Genomic DNA, 16,637 nt, shown 5'->3' with positions numbered 1-16,637 from the left:
AATTCCATGGATCTGGATTTATATCGGTTCAATAACATCTTACAATTAATCGAACAAACAACGAATTCTATGTACATATATGTGCCTTGGTATTTCACTTCGTTACCATACAAGATAATACAATTACCTTTACGTATTGATACTTTGTATCCCATAAAGCACCTGTCCAGTACATAACCAAGCGGAGAAAGAGTCGGCGTTAGGAAAGATACCGACAGGGAACTACATCCTTTGTTATCGGATATCCGATACATTGCTAACAGTTGAGCTTGATCTGACGTCCGCCAGGATTTATTTCATTTACTATTGGTCCGGCATGTATCCTGGGATTTGCATGAAGTCCGGATCGGAGATAGGAGATAGGATATAGGAGATAGGAGATTGGACATGTTTCGAACGTATGTTCACATCAAACGACTGTACATTTAGCCCGTTCAGAATACTCGAGCATAGAGGATACATGACATGATGCATGCTGCAGTACATACTCCGTACGTAGCTGGCATACATACGTGCATACAAGCTCGTATTGGCGCACGCACAACCAACTCACTCCTTCCACGCCTTATACACAACTTTCGACCCATAAATCGTCCCCTTCTTGAGCACAGCCATATGTCTCCATTCCGGTACATTTGGCGCATTCACATACCGACTAGGCTCAACACAGAACCCCGCATATTTCCCACGAGCAGGTAAGCCGTTAACAGCGGGGACATCGATGAAATTGCCCGTATAGAACTGGAAAGCTGGCTCAGTGCTATACACTTCAAGATGAAGGTTTGTATTATCATGGCTGAATTCTGCTAGTAAGTGCAAGGCTTGGGGTCTAGTGTCGAGGGGAACTTTTGAAGGATCGGTTTCGATAAGGAAGCAATCATCAATCTCGGCATCGGGGCCGCCGAGTATAAATGGTTCAGCGACTTTGATTTTGGAGAAATGGTCGATTGTGCCGAGTGGGATGGCGGTCGAGTCAAAGGGGAGATGCCAGTCTGTTGCTAGCTTGGCTTTTGTGCCGCTGATATCCGGGCCACCGGAGATGTTGAAGTATCTATCACCATCAGTCTCGAGTTACACAAATCGAAAAGTGAGGTACGAACGAGTGGTTGGTAATATTAACCGCAGTCTCCTCAACCTCATCCCCAACCAACTCCGCCTCATACTCCGTTTCCAACACCGTTTTGCCATCTTCCTTACTTGCGGTATACCAAACCCTAACCTCAACCGTTCCCGGATACCCTTCCTCTCCATCTTTGCTTAAATACTTGAAGAAGAGGCCTTCTTTTCCATTTCGATTAACAGCCTTGGGACCTTCAAAGATCCTCTTATCCCATCCCTTTGAACCACCGTGTAGCGCATTAGGCGCATTAGTCTTTTCCAAGGAATAAGTTTGCCCATTCACATTTTGTAGCAATCCATCCTTGAGACGGTTTGCGACTCGTCCGATTGTGGCACCAAAGTACGGAGTGTTGTATTTGATGTAGTCTTCTTGTGTCTTGAAGCCTTGGACAATGTTGGTACCACCCACATTAAATTCTTGAATGATTGCTCCAAGGGGGAGGAAAGTGAACGCTGACTCGTCAGGATTGGACATTTTGCTATTTTTTCTTTTTTTTCCTTTTGCAGTAGACGTTGTGATTTTCAGGTCGTAGGATCTGGCCACGTTTTGCCTTCAGAGGATTTATACCATGAGGGGTGGCTAAACATATGACGTTGTACCCCGCGTAGGACACGCAGTCTAGTATTTATGCTACTCAAGACTAACTACGAATTGAAGAAGAGACGAATCAAAAACTAATAATTGGGATAAATTAGACACCTTACTGGTCGCAATGAGAGGGAAATTCACGGAAAAGTGAGCACCCGGCAAAAAGCAAGCCCTAGACAATTACTAAATTAGGCTAAATAGGGTAAAAGAGTCAAATTGGTCACGTGTCACCCCGCAATTTGAATATTAATTTCTAAAAGAGACCAACACTGATGGTGAGCATTTCTGGGCCTGAGGGTGGTCGGACTTGGAGCACATGCTGCCTTGTGGACCGCGAATGACTCCTAGGTGAGCCGGTGTGTGTATACAGTATTCCTGCCGAAGCCTTAGGAGGGATTCGACCATCACCTGACTTGCGCAGAGGAGGTCTTGGAATCATAGCTGAGAGAACGAGCGAGAGCTGCGTAACCATACGAGTATGACACCCAAGATACATAAAATTGAAGCATCCTAGCCACAGACATCCTTGCCAGGACTCGACGACGCGGCAATCAACGCATTCCCCATGGCTGAGTTGTGAGACAGGCGTGGGGGATGCATAATGAACGCTGATCACTGCATAGTCGATTGTGCAATTCTGCTGTATCGCCTCGATCATAGTGACTTCGGATCATATTTATGAGGTCTGTCTGGCTTGTCTGAAGCGCTGTAAATGTATCGTTCGGCAATTGTGTAACGTGGACGACAGAGGTTGATACATACCATGTACTGGAAATACAATTACATTGAGAGATTTATTTCCATGAAACAGTTGATGTATTCAGAAGAATTGAATCTATTGTAAGTTCAGTCCTTCGTATGTATCCGATACTGTAGCTCGAGAAGTTAAGAGTAATCCGGTATCCGAGCCCAGCTCCTAATCAAGGGATACAAGCTATTAGATAGCGAAAAAGACGGGCAATACTTCATGCAGATCACTAAGATATCGATGCCATTAGTGTTAGCTTGTGATGTAGAATAATGAAAGATGTAAGAACATTCTTCCATTGCGCACAAGAAATTGAAAGACTGCTTATCTTATCTCTATCTCTATCGTTATCTTTATCGTTATCGTTATCAGTGTGAATGTGGGGCTCCGGGCATCGTCAAAGACGAAAAAAAAGTTTTGCAGCTCAGTGACTCAATTGCTTCGTCCAAGTCGTGCTCTCCATTTATCGCATATTGCTCGGGTCGTACGATCTTCTCACAGACCGTAACAGGAGATTTTACATTGCTCACGAAATGGCCACCACTATCGAACAGGCCGAGGCGCCTCATCAATCCTTCGATGTGAGTTGACTCATACCCCGCCTTATCACCATACGCATGTCCGAAAAACGAATGCGACAAGTTGACAATGGTTACAGACCCTGTTGGTTCTCGACAATGGATCCCAATACTCCCATTTGATTACCAGACGACTTCGTGAATTGAATGTCTATTCTGAGATGCTACCCTGCACCACCAAACTGGGAGATTTGGCTTTTAAACCGAAGGGTATCATTCTATCTGGCGGTATGTTCCAAACATCCACTCTATTTTCTCTATAATGGATTGAAATTAGCCAATTGCAAGAACTAACTTATAACAGGGCCATACAGTGTTTATGATCCCATTGCTCCCCGTGAGTTCCGCATCTAGTCATGCAACGACAGTATCACTGATATCGTAGACGTCGATCCTGCTTTCTTCGAACTCGGAGTGCCAATTTTGTACGTACATCCTAAACTTCTGCGATGTCAAGAATTGGCGGTATTAACAGTGGCTAGGGGAGTCTGCTACGGACTTCAGGAGATTGCATGGAGGGTAGGAAAGGAGAATGTTGTGGCGGGTACCGAGGTGTGTACTTTGACCTCTACAGCTCTTTCAAAGAGGAGTGCTAATCTTCCATAGCGAGAATACGGACATGCAATTATTACAGCACAGCGCCACAATGACCATGTCGATCGCCTCTTTAAGGGCTTGGAGGACGGAATGCAGGGTACGCTAAACATCTATGGTTGCTTTTCTTTATACTAAACGTACGACAGTCTGGATGAGCCATGGAGATCGTCTGGCCGCACTTCCCGAAGGATTCGTCACCATCGCTACAACCACCAACTCCCCCTTTGCCGGCATCGCACATAAAGAGAAGCCCGTGTATGGAATCCAATTCCACCCGGAAGTATCTCATACTCCTAGAGGAACAGATTTGTTGCGAAATTTCGCAATTGATATATGTGGAGGTACGGATAATGAATAATCTCGGTGATTGGGTTTATGCTAATGTAAGCAGCTGAATCCAACTGGTCCATGCCCAATTTCATTGATAAGGAGATTGCGCGTATTCGCAAGCTCGTTGGCGATAAAGCGCAAGTTCTGGGTGCTGTGAGTGGGGGTGTCGACAGCACGGTTGCTGCTCAGCTTATGAAGACTGCAATTGGTATACCATGTCCCCTTTTATATCGAATGGTAGGAAATTATACTAAACATAACAGGCGACCGCTTCCACGCCGTTCTCATCAACAACGGCGTCATGCGCCTCGACGAATGCACACAAGTCCAACAAACACTCCAACAACACCTCGGAATCAATTTGACCATCGTCGATGGATCGGAATTATTCCTGGGCCGTTTGAAGGGCGTCACCGAACCTGAGCGAAAGAGGAAAATCATTGGCGAAACTTTTATTGATCTGTTTGAAGAAGAAGCTAAGAGAATCGAAAAGGAGGCTGAGAACACGCCGAATGCTGGAAAGGTTGAGTGGTTCCTTCAGGGGACTTTGTATCCGGACGTGATTGAGTCGCTCAGTTTCAAGGGTCCATCTGCTACCATTAAGAGTGAGTGGCTCTCTCGTGTCGGATGAATGCTCGCTAAATTGAAACAGCACACCACAACGTCGGCGGTCTCCCGGCTCGAATGATGAATGGCGTGAGTACTCCTTCCCGGATACAAGATAGACACCCACTGATCAACTTAACAGCAAGGTCTAAAACTGATCGAACCCCTTCGAGAGCTCTTCAAAGACGAAGTCCGTGATCTCGGTCGTCAGCTCGGTATCCACGATGACCTCGTCATGCGTCACCCTTTCCCAGGACCTGGTATCGCTATTCGCATTATCGGAGAGGTGACTCCAGAACGAGTTGAGATTGCCCGAAAGGCTGATCATGTAAGTTGTGCAGTCCTACAGAAACTGTTCTGGTCTTGTATCTAATCGGATTCGACAGATTTATATTTCCATGATCAAGGAGGCTGGCATTTACAATGAAGTAAGCTCCCAAACACGACAAAATGACTAGCCAACATACTAACTTTGATAACCAGATGTCTCAAGCTTACGCTGGTCTTGATACCAGCAAAGGTACGCGCTTCTCTTGAACCTATTCTCTGTTCACAACTAATAAATCACAGCCGTCGGTGTAATGGGCGACAACCGCGTCTACGGTAAGCTTCCTCAATCCCTGCATAGCCAGCAACAGTCTAACCAAAAGACAAACAGGATATATCATCATCCTCCGCGCCGTGACAACAACCGACTTCATGACCGCTGAACCGTACGACTTTGACCACTCACTCCTCAAACGGATTGCCACTAGAATAGTGAATGAAGTCCACGGCGTTTCGAGAGTGACGTATGATATTACTAGCAAGCCTCCTGGTACGTCCACCTTCACTTAGTCTTGATACGTTGGTACTGACTGAGATTTAGGTACAATTGAACTGGAGTAAACCCTGCGCATATGCAAATGAGGAAAGGAGAGAATGCATAAAAGTCCTTGATATCAGCTAATTTTTAAGAAATCAAGAAATAAGAAATAGACTCTTTAGCGTGCTCGTCTTTTGAATCTGGGGGGGCGGTGAGGTAAAATTTTAATATTGATTTTGATTGATCGAATACTATTACCCATTTAGGATCTTGCCCTAATCTTCCTCGTATCAAACTCGCAACACTTTCACTTCAAGATTACCTAACATGGCCCTCGACCCCGAGAAACTCAATTCTTCTTTAAGAGCAAAGAAAGAAAAAGTTACAACATCTGATAATGACATCAACAACTCCACCATCGATCCCTCTAACAAGCCACATTCCTCCTAACAAGCCACAGACCGTACGAAGTTTTTCAGCATCTCGGGATTTGCAAGTTAACATAATCGGGCCAGCCTTACCCAAGGTACTCAAATCAGGAAATACGTCCCGCTCTTCTTTGGATTTTCCTGTAAACTGTAACAATTTCCGCGCGAAATATTGTATAGTTTTTCTCATCACGAGTCATGATCGCATAGACGCATAGACGAAGACCGGAAAAGGTTCAATCATACCGATATCCCATTGGACAGAAAATCCTTGCATCTCGGCGACTTTTTCATACACCCTACGTAGAAGGCTAATAATGATTGACAGCGGCTCATTTTTCATCCTAGGGCTATCCGACTAATACAGCGTAAAGTTGCAGAGTGGGTTTTACAAATTGCATTGGCTTTATCATTTCTAAGAAAATTTTATTTTGGCTGAGTAATAGGTCTCATTTGTAATCCGGCTAACTAACTAACTAGTTGAGTATGGAAACAGCATCTCCCTAACTGAGTATAGTACGTAGTAAATCTAGATGTATATGGATGTACTGGCTTTGCATGAGGGGCTAGTCAACCGTTAACCATGATGCAGATTGCATAGACAAGTAGTACGTAGTGGAAATACAGTAACATATTGATATCGGTAAACAAGTTGTATAAGACTTCTAAACAGTAGAGTGGATTATTCATGACTAACGTGTGGTTTAGTAATCCTTGAAGAAGTAAGCAACGCTTTTGTGAAAGTCTACTACTTCTATATATACACTACCGGATTAGGCCGTCAGGGACTAGACTGACTGTCAACTAACGAGACCGTGTTATCTGATTTGAGGATTGGATCGAGATTTATTCTGTCTATTGTACGTACATTTCGTTTAGTCTCTTGTAAGGTTGTCGGGGGATACCGATGTTTATCCTCAAGAGTCAGAGGAGCTACGATTCAGATGTGTATAGCGTATGGTTCCATACACACTGGTTAGGAGATACCTAGAACATCTTCCAAATCCATATATCGACGATCTTCAAAAGTACGAAAATGCACATCCCGCTAGATCACCAACCCGCCAAGCGAAGGTAGGTAGGTTACTTACTCTACTTGACCAATTACTCTTTACGGAAAATCGATCTGTAAGCTGCTTACCATGCAGGGTTATTAATTAATTAGCACGTATGTTGAAAGAATAGTAAAAAAAGAAAATCGAGAATCAATTGTAGGTATTACTCCTTCCAACTCCAGACCGCTAGCAGACAACGAGTCATAGATTGACAGAACCATCCCGTGTGCATAAAGTTAAAAAAAAGAGGGCTCACTCTTTATCTAGAACCGACGCACCGATGAAAAGAAAAGAATCGATAAAAGAGATAAGACTAAAATTTTATACATGCCATTTCATTCGTTAGACCAAACCGAACTCCCAATCCATTATCCCAAAACAAAACCCCGCACCCATGATAAACTAGTCGACGTAGAAAAGGAAGAGACAAATTAAATAGAAATCTCAGTATTGGTATTAAAATACTGACTGAAATCATCATTCCCAGGCTCAAACAACATACTCGGCGGTATACAATTTATCGGCATTTGTTGCTGTTGTTGCTGTTGCTGTTGTGATGAGCGGCCAAACATCGGTGACGAAGAGGACGATATATCGTCGAATAAGGATGAGAATTGGTTCCCGCCATTGCCGCTGAGGTCGAAGTCGTCGAAGTTGAGGTCGGTGGAGCTTGTGGTTGTCCAGGGTGTCTGGGGTTGGAGGGCCATGGGGTTGATGTTTTGTTGCTGTAGAAAGGTGTTTGTGGTGGAGCTATTTGTCGAAATTGTCGAGTTCGGGGTCGGGATTGTTGAGAATGAAGAGGATGTTGTCATGAGTGGTTCGGATTTGATGAGAGGTAAAGACGGCATTTGTTGCGTCGAGGAAGGACTATAACTTCCCGGTGGAGTGGGTGGTAATTGATGCCTTGCCAATGCATCTGCATACTGCGACACTGAATACGGATGATGTCGTCGGCCGTGATGACTATTCATATGCCGATGTTGATGTTGGTGGGCTGCATGCGTATTGATATTCAGGGTAGTCGCTGGAGGAGAATGCGCAATATCCGAACTTCCATCCGACGATTCCTGTCGTTGCATCAACCCTGCATTCTGTTGCCATAACTTCTGCTGCATAGACTCCACATTGTCCTCAAAATGTTCGCCCTTGGAATGATCTAGTGCGCCCAAGCGGGTGAGGAGGTCGTGGGTTAAGGGGTGACCGTTTGGTTCGGTTTTGAGCGGTTCTCCGATCCAGCCTTCGCCTTCTTGGGTGCGGCGGTACATTTCTTGTAGACCGTTTACGAGCCAAATTTGTTGTTGTTCGAGCATTTCGACGTATCTGTCTCGTTGTTAAGTCATATTCCACCAAAGACGAAGGGAAAATAGACATACCCCTTGGGGTAGACCTTGTCGTGAGCTTTCTTGCGCTCGCCAAAGACGCAAATAGCATTATCGGCTCGACATCTACCACATGGACTGGCACCGTCACACTTTTTTTTTGAATTTTCCAATTAGTCCATATTGTTGGCTCTCAAGCGTAAGATGTATACCTTTGACTTTTTCAATCGACATCGATCACAAGCTTTGCACACTCTCTTGCGCACATTACTATCTGAATGAGCCGAATGAGCTGAATGCTCTGACGACGGCGTCGACTGTCGAGCAGCCATTGGACTGATAGCAATTGGAAAGAATGGTGAGGCGAGGACAAAGAATCCCGAGAAATCTTTTTATTTATCTTTTTCGTGCAAAGTATATATCAAGCTGGTAACAATGGCATCAGAATCCGGGATTAAATTAAGCAGTGTACCTGATAGGTCGAGGTTGGTTGTTCCAGTGGTTGATCTCCGATTAGGGTTGCGATGACAGGTCGATCCAATATTGTCGTAACCTCAGTATGGGTACATCGATATATGTATGATGATGTTTGACGAGGTGTCTAGTCAACTCTCTTATATAAGAATCAAGACTTAAGAGGGGGAAGATTATCAAGTAGAAAAGGAAAGTGAAAGGAGGGGGGGTGGTCTGTTTTAATATGCTTGTCCTTATTTTCTATGTATGTCTACGTATCAAATAACTAACAGTGACGAAAGCGAGACCCAAAAAAACTCAGCCCAGCGAAAATTACCCTCAAGAACGAGCTTCTAGTCCTTCTAGACTCTGTATCCATCCTGTAAAGCTTGAAACGGAGATAATTGAAAGATACATTACATGATTACGGAGTAAGCAAGACTATGGGATTATGAATCAGCGAGTCAGCGGAGCTTGTTGCACTTAGCTAAGCTAGTCCCAACCTAGTTTTTTGCTACGTGCCATTTGTTTGGGATTAGCTAACTGACAAGAAATGGGGCTTGGATTATTGGCATTGCATTGGCATTCTAGTCAGCCAAGCTGGACGCGTAAAGCAGCTGCCTGACTCTTGTCATACACAGCCTGTCTGTAGACTTGTACTTGTCTATGGACAAGTACAAGCATATACTTGTCGATACTGTATACGTGTATACTGTATAATAAGAACGTAATGACTGGTAATTATGAATATTATGTTGCCGTTCTGGGTAATATGAGAATGTGTGGGGCGTATTGTTGCGGCGTATTTCACCTTACGCCCGAACGCATTCGGACGTATTCGTATCAATCGTTTAGTCTATTACGAGCATACTGAGCCTATTGATCTTGATAAGCGCTGCACATGTCTGGACATTTACGTACATTGTCGTATCTTTATTTGTATACTCATCATACTCTTCTGCCAGTCGATATGCTCAGTACAATTTACACTGGCTAGCAATAACAGCCGAATCAGCTATCAACTACAGTATGTTGAAGAAAAACCTCTCTCGGCACTCTATCCGTCCTTACATCATGTCCCAGGGGCAGAATCAGGGCAGCTGACCCTTGACCAAGATACAAAAGGGAACGGAAGTCGGATCACAAAATTTAATCAAAAAGCTGAGTGATTTTTTTCTCCCTCGCAAGTTGGCAACCCTCACAAATCAGAGATCCAGTTAAGGCTACCTAATTCGGTTATATCGCCCTAAAACTGGATCGGATAATCGGACATTCGGCCCATTCGGCCAACGACTTTGGTCGCGTCGCCGATTTAGAATCTAGTACTCTTGTAGTCAAGCGCAAGATTCATTCTGTTAAAGCTAACCGGATGACTGGATCTTGATCCATCCGGAACGGATTTCTTCAGTTTCTGCGCTCCGTTCTGATTTATCTGCGGATACAGATGTATGGACATGTGAGTAAGAGGAGGAAAGGGTCCGTGGTTTAACTTGTTTGTTAGAGTGTACGTAGTGGAGAACACGTTCTCAAAAGGTTTCATCATATCCAAGTTACTACTAGTACTACTCCTACTACTACTACTACTACTACTACTACTACATACTGATCGCTGGTTGTATCATGGTGATCATTGATCTAATCAAGGTGAACATCAATATCAACAAGCTGTGGACGGAGAAAGGATTCTACTAACTCCGCTCGTTCGGGTTTTGAGGCCCGTCTGCAGCTGTCATCTTTTCAAGGCTTAAAAAGTTAAACTAGTTAAGTTAGTGTCACTCAAGTTAGATAACATGCTGACTCATTGGGTGATCTGAAAAATATATATAGGCACGTATCCCCCCGAAGCCGACTTCTTGTTAATGTACGTATTAACCATTCAAGCACTTGGCGTAGATGCGGAATTGCTTTCCTAAGTTTAGTGGATTACTCATCTGAGGTTTGAATTGAGTTGCAACCAGAAGCGATGAGAATAAGGTACGTTCAGTCCCTCAGCATAGTATGATAATAGTAGTATCATAGTCAATGACCTCGCACAGAATACGGCCGAAATAGAACATCTATCGGTCGGCATATGGTAACATACATAGTGTAATAGTACGTAAATATACATACTGACAATACGCGTAAACGTGCCGCTTTAAGCGGGAGATCTGCTCTGCTAGCAGACAACGGATACTCGGTGCCATTCTCATCCGTACGGCGTTCTGTCACGGAGATTACATAGGTACTCCGTACGGACATACTAAATAAATGATCCTCGGACGAGCATTCCAAGGTGCATAAATATGCACATGCTGACTAAGGGGCTGTAAAGGGGTAACATATTTTGTGGCTACTCCTCACGACTTGGTGAAATCATATCAGATCGGACGATCCAGCTTCGTGTTTTCCATTTCAGGCCTTTGGTCTTTCGTGATTTGGATTAGTATCATACGATGGTGGTAGTAGTAAAGTAATCGAGGGCTAGCTATTATCCATCGTTCCAACGGACAGTGCCAGACATTGACGCTTGACTCGTGTGTTGACGAGTCTACCGGCACAGACGTTTTGGGCATTCCATTCACTTGCCGTATTCATGCCTACCTAAGTCAGAGATCGAAAGTAGGGGCAATAGACTCTGGAGTCGTTGATGCTAACATGGCATTGGCTCTGCTCGGGACTCGGCAGTGATGCTCGTGGGTCTGCTTACATAGCTCTTTAGTCTTTACTCCGTAACATAATAGTCACTCGCGTTGACGATAGTATGCGTGAAAAGTCTTTGCTTACAATTTGTGGATCTATCGATCGTGGCCTGATCGATTCCAGTATCAATGTATCATCCCCGAGATCATCAGAAATAGCACTTCACGATCGCGATGATGCGTATACTCTCGGAAGTCGCCATCATCTTCTCCTCGTAATCATATCTCCTATCTCATTCTTTTTTTTAATCTTTTGTGGGGATACAAATCCAGATCGATGACGTTACTATCTGATTTAGGAATCATAAGCCACAATCGCAAATAATCATCTGACTGTATGCAATAGAATAGTCACTTTCAAAATCCTATTCTTAACTTATCTGATTCATCACTTACTTACATAACATACGGGGACTGGGTAAGTTAGTCATCTTGCTTGATACATGATACGTACGCTACCTCGGATCCCTCGTCTGTCTGGAGAAATGCCGAGGATCATTTCTGTGACCCTATTCCGGTATATCAGTCCGACTGTGGATGTTTCATGGTGATCGTGTATAGTGTTGTACACGGTTTGGCTGTTTTATTCAGACTAGCTGGGTTATCCTTGCTCTTTTCTAATGATGGATGTGTCCATTGTATCGAGGCCGGACGAGTTACTTCAGACCGCTGCCTCCATATGCAGAAAAGATACTACTAACTCCATGTCTCTGATTCCTGAAAAGACCGACATCTGGACCAGTCCAGTCTCTCAATCCCCCACGTACATGGTCCAAAAAGTCCACGCTAAGTAAACAAGCTTCATGCAAGCCACAACATTCCCAATCCGGCAATTTAACCGTTTCGTGAACGAAATCGGATAATTCGTGAGAAAATTATTGCTCACAGTTGAAAATTTTGGACAATACGAGGATAAGAGATTCAATTGGAAAAACATCATGCGACTTCTGGGACAAATTCAAGATTTTGATCGGAAACAGCGGTCTGAATCGCGTCAATCGTCCGCGTGGATATCACGGCGTTTATGCATGTTACGATCCTCAGCTAACTGCTACATACGTAGATACTGAAGATGCCATGCTCATACGATTGAATATCAGACAACGGAGACTAGACTCAAAAGATCAGAAACTCCGTATAAGTCTATGTAACATGTTAAGGACGGAAGATAGAACTCAATCATGCCCAACTACTGAAGCCACGATGAGTTTCAAACTTGTTTTCTGATATTTCTTTGCATTTGCGGGAGAAACGGTATGCATAATGACGACTGTGGTGTTGGATATACTTTTTTTTCCCTTTTTCCTTTCCTGATGACTACGTATCTCCAGAGGCCGAGACGAAGAGAATTAGGGTATGGGCTAGATTAGGGTTAGGTTGTGTTGCCTGAGGCAGAAGCTAGGACCACCGAAACATTCTCATCGACTGACTTGCTTTCCTTCCGATCAACACTGAAACAACAGTCGTTCATCATGTCGAGAATTGCAGCAGGTCTGCTGCAACGACCATGTCGATTTTCTAGTCGTATCCTCAGGCTCGAATCCCAGTCCTCATTCTCTTGTTGTTCCGCGTGGTCGAGACCAGCTATCGCACCTTCATTGCCGAATGGCCTACCTCCGAAATACTGTTGCTACAGCTCCTCCATATCTACCCCGAAGACACCCATATTCGCCGAAAGTGAGAACCCGGAGCAATTATCAGCACCTTTGCAATCGCTACTCGACGAGAAACAATGGACTCTTGGCGAAGGACGGATGATGATTGCAAAGACGTATTATTTCAAGACATACACAAAATGTCTAGTACGCTGCGCTCTTCATTTGGCCCCTTGCGATTAGTGGACTAATGCTCTGGATTGCGTGCAGGATTTTGTGCTGGTCGTTGGGATCCGTAGTAAATCGAAGAATCATCATCCAACCATCACTCTGGTAAGATTCTGTTCTCCTCTGCTACTAGAAAGACTTGCTGATTGAATAATTCCGGTTGCAGAAATCAGGTTCCGTCAGTATACACTGGACAACACATTTCCCGCGCGGTCTCACTCGGAAAGATGTCGATATGGCACAGTACTGCGATCAACAAGCTGCATCGATCGGGACGGTTCAACCGAGTGAAGCGAATAAATGTAAACCTGCGAGTTGATTGTCAGATATCGATGGATATACTTTACAAGTGGACGTAAGAGGTCGACGGAAGGGTACGATCAGGGCGGGATATATGGAATGAGTATGACTCTTGCTCTGCATTCCTCCCAAAGATGCATGCTACGACAACTACACCGTCATCAACCATGGCGAAATATTAGCCACATCAAGGACAAACAAGGCAATCGGCGACTTGACCGACTCATCGCTTCTGTTATACTGCGTATATGCAGTGATGAGCTATACAAGCAGAGTGGCAAATATATCAGTCGCAAATAATGGCTCAACAAGAAACAGATATATTTATAGACGTTTTGTTCTACAATTGTTCCTTCGCAGCGCAGTTTGCGGCCCGATGTCTCATTACAGAGAGATCACCTCGGATTTCTCTGCGAGGTACCTTTCCCCACACAACGTTCAGTTGACGTTGGAATATATTGTTGACAAACTTGTCTTTTGCAATGCAACCTGTCTCGTTTTTGATTATTCAGCTTAATGCTGGTATCATCAATTCTTTTCTAAATGATCGGACATTGTGCCGAAAACCGTTTCTGTTGTAGCTTGTTTGAGGTCGGATCGTCCCCTCGAAGGATTGATCAACATTTATTTTAATTCGCGATACCGTAATTGTTGGTTGTGACCTCACGGCATGGTTTAAAAGCGTGGGTTTCGTCAGAGAGAATCGAGAATCCGCCTGATATACAAAACGGCCTTAGCAATAATGGATGAAAGAGAAGTGGACATCGAAAAAGCCGCAGTTCAGGCTGATTCGGAACAAGACGGCCATAAGATGTTTCCTCCGGCACCATCAATATGTGCTTCGTCAGAACACGACAGGGAACATCATCCCATATCAAGATCGCCAAGTCGAGCAGAAGATACCGCGCCCTCGGTCATATCCAAAGCCCTCACACTGGTCCGGACTCGAGAATCAACCCAATGCCCCAGTCCACCTCCAGACGGCGGTATACTCGCCTGGTCACAGATGGTCCTCGCCCACCTCGTCATTATGAATACATGGGGCTACGTGAGTGCCTTTGGCGTATTTCAAAGCTATTACACAAAACAACTCAATGAATCACCATCAACGATCTCCTGGATCGGCAGTACGCAGACCTTCCTCGTATTTTTCATCGGCACTTTCTCCGGCCGCGCAACAGATGCAGGCTACTTCAAATTCATCTGGACCTGCGGCATGCTAATCGCCATCGCCAGTTTATTCTTAACTTCCCTCTGCACAGAATACTGGCAAATCTTCCTCTCGCAGGGACTCATGTTCGGTATCGGATGCGGACTAATGTTCTGTCCCACCGTCGCCTTATTACCAACCTATTTCGATAAACATCGCGCCCTCGCCATGTCCACCACAGCAGCCGGCTCGGCAACAGGCGGCCTCATAATCCCTGCAATGGTTAATTCGCTTCTCCCCAAAATCGGATTTGCCTGGACTCTGCGCTGTCTGGGATTTTTCACGTTGGCGACTTTGTTGCCTAGTTTGGTTTTCTTGAGGCAGCGATTACCTCCTCGAGCCACGGGACCGATTGTTGAATGGAAGGCATTTCTAGAAGTCCCATATACATGTTTTGCTCTAGGAATGTTTTTCATTCTTTTGGGATTGTATGTCGGGTTTTTCTATATCAGTAGTTACGCGCGTGACGCTTTGGGTGCATCCATGTCGACGTCTACGGATCTGCTAATGGTCATGAGCGCAGTCGGATTCCCAGCTCGAATCATCCCAGGCTTGGTATCGGATACATTCACCGGCCCACTCAACTCCTTGATTCCTTTTGCCTTCTGTAGCGCCATCACCGCGTACGGCTGGGCCGGCGTATCAAATATGCCCGGTTTATACGTCTGGGCCGTGATTTACGGTATCATGTCCGCGGCTGTCCAGGGTTTGTTCCCCGTAGCACTATCTTCGTTGACAGACGACCTGAAAAAGACCGGTGTTAGAATGGGGATGGTTTTGACGATTGTCAGTTTTGGTGCGTTGACGGGGAGTCCGATTGCGGGTGCATTGGTGCAGGCTGATAATAATACTGGAGATAGTAAGGGTGAGAAGTATTTGTATATGCAGATGTTTATGGGCAGTGTGATTTTGTTGGGGGGTGGTTTGGTTATTGTTGCGAGGGTGAGGAGGTTTGGGGTTGGGGTTGTTAAGGGGTAGCTTTCTCTTTCATTATCTAGAATGAATTATATCTGCTCTCAAAAGGAGGTTCTCACCAGGAGTTATTCCATTTACAATCATACTGAAATATCGTATCGCAAGTCAATATTCAAACTAGGCGTAAGTGCCTCGGTGTCTAGAGACAATTCTATCCAATGATCTACATCACCCAAAAATATCCTCACATCTTTGATATGAGTGACAACGCTCAAAGACTAGGCACACACAAAGGAACAGAATCCAAAAAGCACCGATCCTCTAATTCTTTCATTGCCCTTTCCCAAATCCCCGAGAGGTCCTCGAATACTCCTTCAACACCTTCTTTTATGGGTTCGTGTGCAGTGATAGTTGACACGTTGTCAGGACGGATAGGTGCCAGTGTGGATTGTGTTGAAGTCTGTTTCTCAGGGAGGGTCTTCTTTTGAATGAATTTCTGGGATGGTTAATATGTTTTATTGAGTTGTATTCTCGGGAGGGAGCTCACTTCGTTCTTTCGGGGTGTATGGAGAGGTCTTTGCTGGTCAAGCTGGAGGAGAGAAACACCAGCCGGATTCATCACTTTGTCCATCGTTGTTTGAAGAGTCCTCAATTTAAATAAATCCGTTACTTGAGAATGGGATGTAAATTGAGGTCAGTTCGAATGTAGAGGCAGGTTTGTCATTTAGATGACTAGTTGAACGGAGAGCAAGGCCCTATTTATCTTTACACCTTTCGGATACCAGACCACCCGATTCTTTTCTCATTCGTTTCAATATTAGCAAGAACTCTGCATATATATCTATAAACCCTCTACCTGTTCCGGTTTTATATATGAAAGGAGCCAGTTTTGAATCCACTGGTTGTCATTTTTAAGTCCTCCTCAGCATTCATGATGGACGTAACCCGTCTGGGTTCGAGGGACGGCCGTTATACAGAGAGGTGCATATGAAACTTTCTATATCTATTCTAAGTATAGAACTGTGTCAAATCTACATACATCATATTCTGCATGGCAGAACAATACTAAGACTCAGAACAA

At 44.5% G+C, this 16,637-nt stretch overlaps 4 protein-coding genes across 4 annotated transcripts, besides 2 other annotated features; 2 read left to right on the top strand and 2 right to left on the bottom strand.

Moving 5' to 3' along the window:
* Positions 1-268: 268 nt before the first annotated feature.
* Positions 269-1,674, bottom strand: TSTA_103100 (aldose 1-epimerase, putative). The gene is made up of 2 exons (XM_002486276.1): positions 1,101-1,674; positions 269-1,051 (listed from the first exon to the last, which is right to left on the bottom strand). Exons 1-2 carry the CDS (start codon positions 1,592-1,594, stop codon positions 550-552), a joined length of 996 nt encoding a protein of 331 aa, XP_002486321.1. The 5' UTR covers positions 1,595-1,674; the 3' UTR covers positions 269-549.
* Positions 1,675-2,680: 1,006 nt separating this feature from the next.
* On the top strand, positions 2,681-5,641 carry TSTA_103090 (GMP synthase). Its single transcript, XM_002486275.1, has 16 exons — positions 2,681-3,037; positions 3,115-3,262; positions 3,339-3,371; positions 3,420-3,459; positions 3,517-3,586; positions 3,641-3,728; positions 3,778-3,972; positions 4,023-4,169; positions 4,225-4,566; positions 4,614-4,657; positions 4,710-4,895; positions 4,954-4,995; positions 5,051-5,087; positions 5,138-5,170; positions 5,226-5,384; positions 5,436-5,641. The coding sequence occupies exons 1-16, from the start codon at positions 2,990-2,992 to the stop codon at positions 5,453-5,455; spliced, it is 1,632 nt and encodes a 543-aa protein (XP_002486320.1). The 5' UTR covers positions 2,681-2,989; the 3' UTR covers positions 5,456-5,641.
* Positions 5,642-6,986: 1,345 nt separating this feature from the next.
* TSTA_103080 (C6 transcription factor (Fcr1), putative) lies at positions 6,987-8,830 on the bottom strand. The gene is made up of 3 exons (XM_002486274.1): positions 8,387-8,830; positions 8,229-8,326; positions 6,987-8,175 (listed from the first exon to the last, which is right to left on the bottom strand). The coding sequence occupies exons 1-3, from the start codon at positions 8,504-8,506 to the stop codon at positions 7,287-7,289; spliced, it is 1,107 nt and encodes a 368-aa protein (XP_002486319.1). The 5' UTR covers positions 8,507-8,830; the 3' UTR covers positions 6,987-7,286.
* Positions 7,383-7,410: a microsatellite.
* A 1,348-nt stretch (positions 8,831-10,178) lies between the features above and the next one.
* Positions 10,179-10,226: a microsatellite.
* A 2,395-nt stretch (positions 10,227-12,621) lies between these two features.
* On the top strand, positions 12,622-15,659 carry TSTA_103070 (MFS monocarboxylate transporter, putative; the record flags this gene model as incomplete). The annotated part of the gene is made up of 6 exons (XM_002486273.1): positions 12,622-12,662; positions 12,945-13,110; positions 13,174-13,236; positions 13,298-13,433; positions 14,013-14,081; positions 14,169-15,659. 6 exons carry the CDS (start codon positions 12,622-12,624, stop codon positions 15,617-15,619), a joined length of 1,926 nt encoding a protein of 641 aa, XP_002486318.1. The 3' UTR covers positions 15,620-15,659.
* Between the last annotated feature and the right edge of the window lie 978 nt (positions 15,660-16,637).

This window comes from Talaromyces stipitatus, genomic scaffold (assembly GCF_000003125.1).
Source record: "Talaromyces stipitatus ATCC 10500 scf_1105507295511 genomic scaffold, whole genome shotgun sequence".
NCBI classification, from domain to species: Eukaryota; Fungi; Ascomycota; class Eurotiomycetes; order Eurotiales; family Trichocomaceae; genus Talaromyces; species Talaromyces stipitatus.
This window is presented reverse-complemented; position numbering and strand designations above follow the sequence as displayed.

What these genes read in the sequence shown, in the direction of transcription:
- TSTA_103100 (XM_002486276.1), bottom strand. Translation starts at nt 1,594, where the DNA reads ATGTCCAATCCTGACGAGTCAGCGTTCACTTTCCTCCCCCTTGGAGCA. An exon ending in GTTAATATTACCAACCACTC is followed by an intron (nt 1,052 to 1,100) that starts GTTCGTACCTCA and finishes TGATGGTGATAG; the next exon opens with ATACTTCAACATCTCCGGTG.
- TSTA_103090 (XM_002486275.1), top strand. Translation starts at nt 2,990, where the DNA reads ATGGCCACCACTATCGAACAGGCCGAGGCGCCTCATCAATCCTTCGAT. An exon ending in GAACTCGGAGTGCCAATTTT is followed by an intron (nt 3,460 to 3,516) that starts GTACGTACATCC and finishes AACAGTGGCTAG; the next exon opens with GGGAGTCTGCTACGGACTTC. An exon ending in TTGCCCGAAAGGCTGATCAT is followed by an intron (nt 4,896 to 4,953) that starts GTAAGTTGTGCA and finishes CGGATTCGACAG; the next exon opens with ATTTATATTTCCATGATCAA.
- TSTA_103080 (XM_002486274.1), bottom strand. Translation starts at nt 8,506, where the DNA reads ATGGCTGCTCGACAGTCGACGCCGTCGTCAGAGCATTCAGCTCATTCG. An exon ending in GTCGATTGAAAAAGTCAAAG is followed by an intron (nt 8,327 to 8,386) that starts GTATACATCTTA and finishes TCAAAAAAAAAG; the next exon opens with TGTGACGGTGCCAGTCCATG. An exon ending in GACAAGGTCTACCCCAAGGG is followed by an intron (nt 8,176 to 8,228) that starts GTATGTCTATTT and finishes ACAACGAGACAG; the next exon opens with ATACGTCGAAATGCTCGAAC.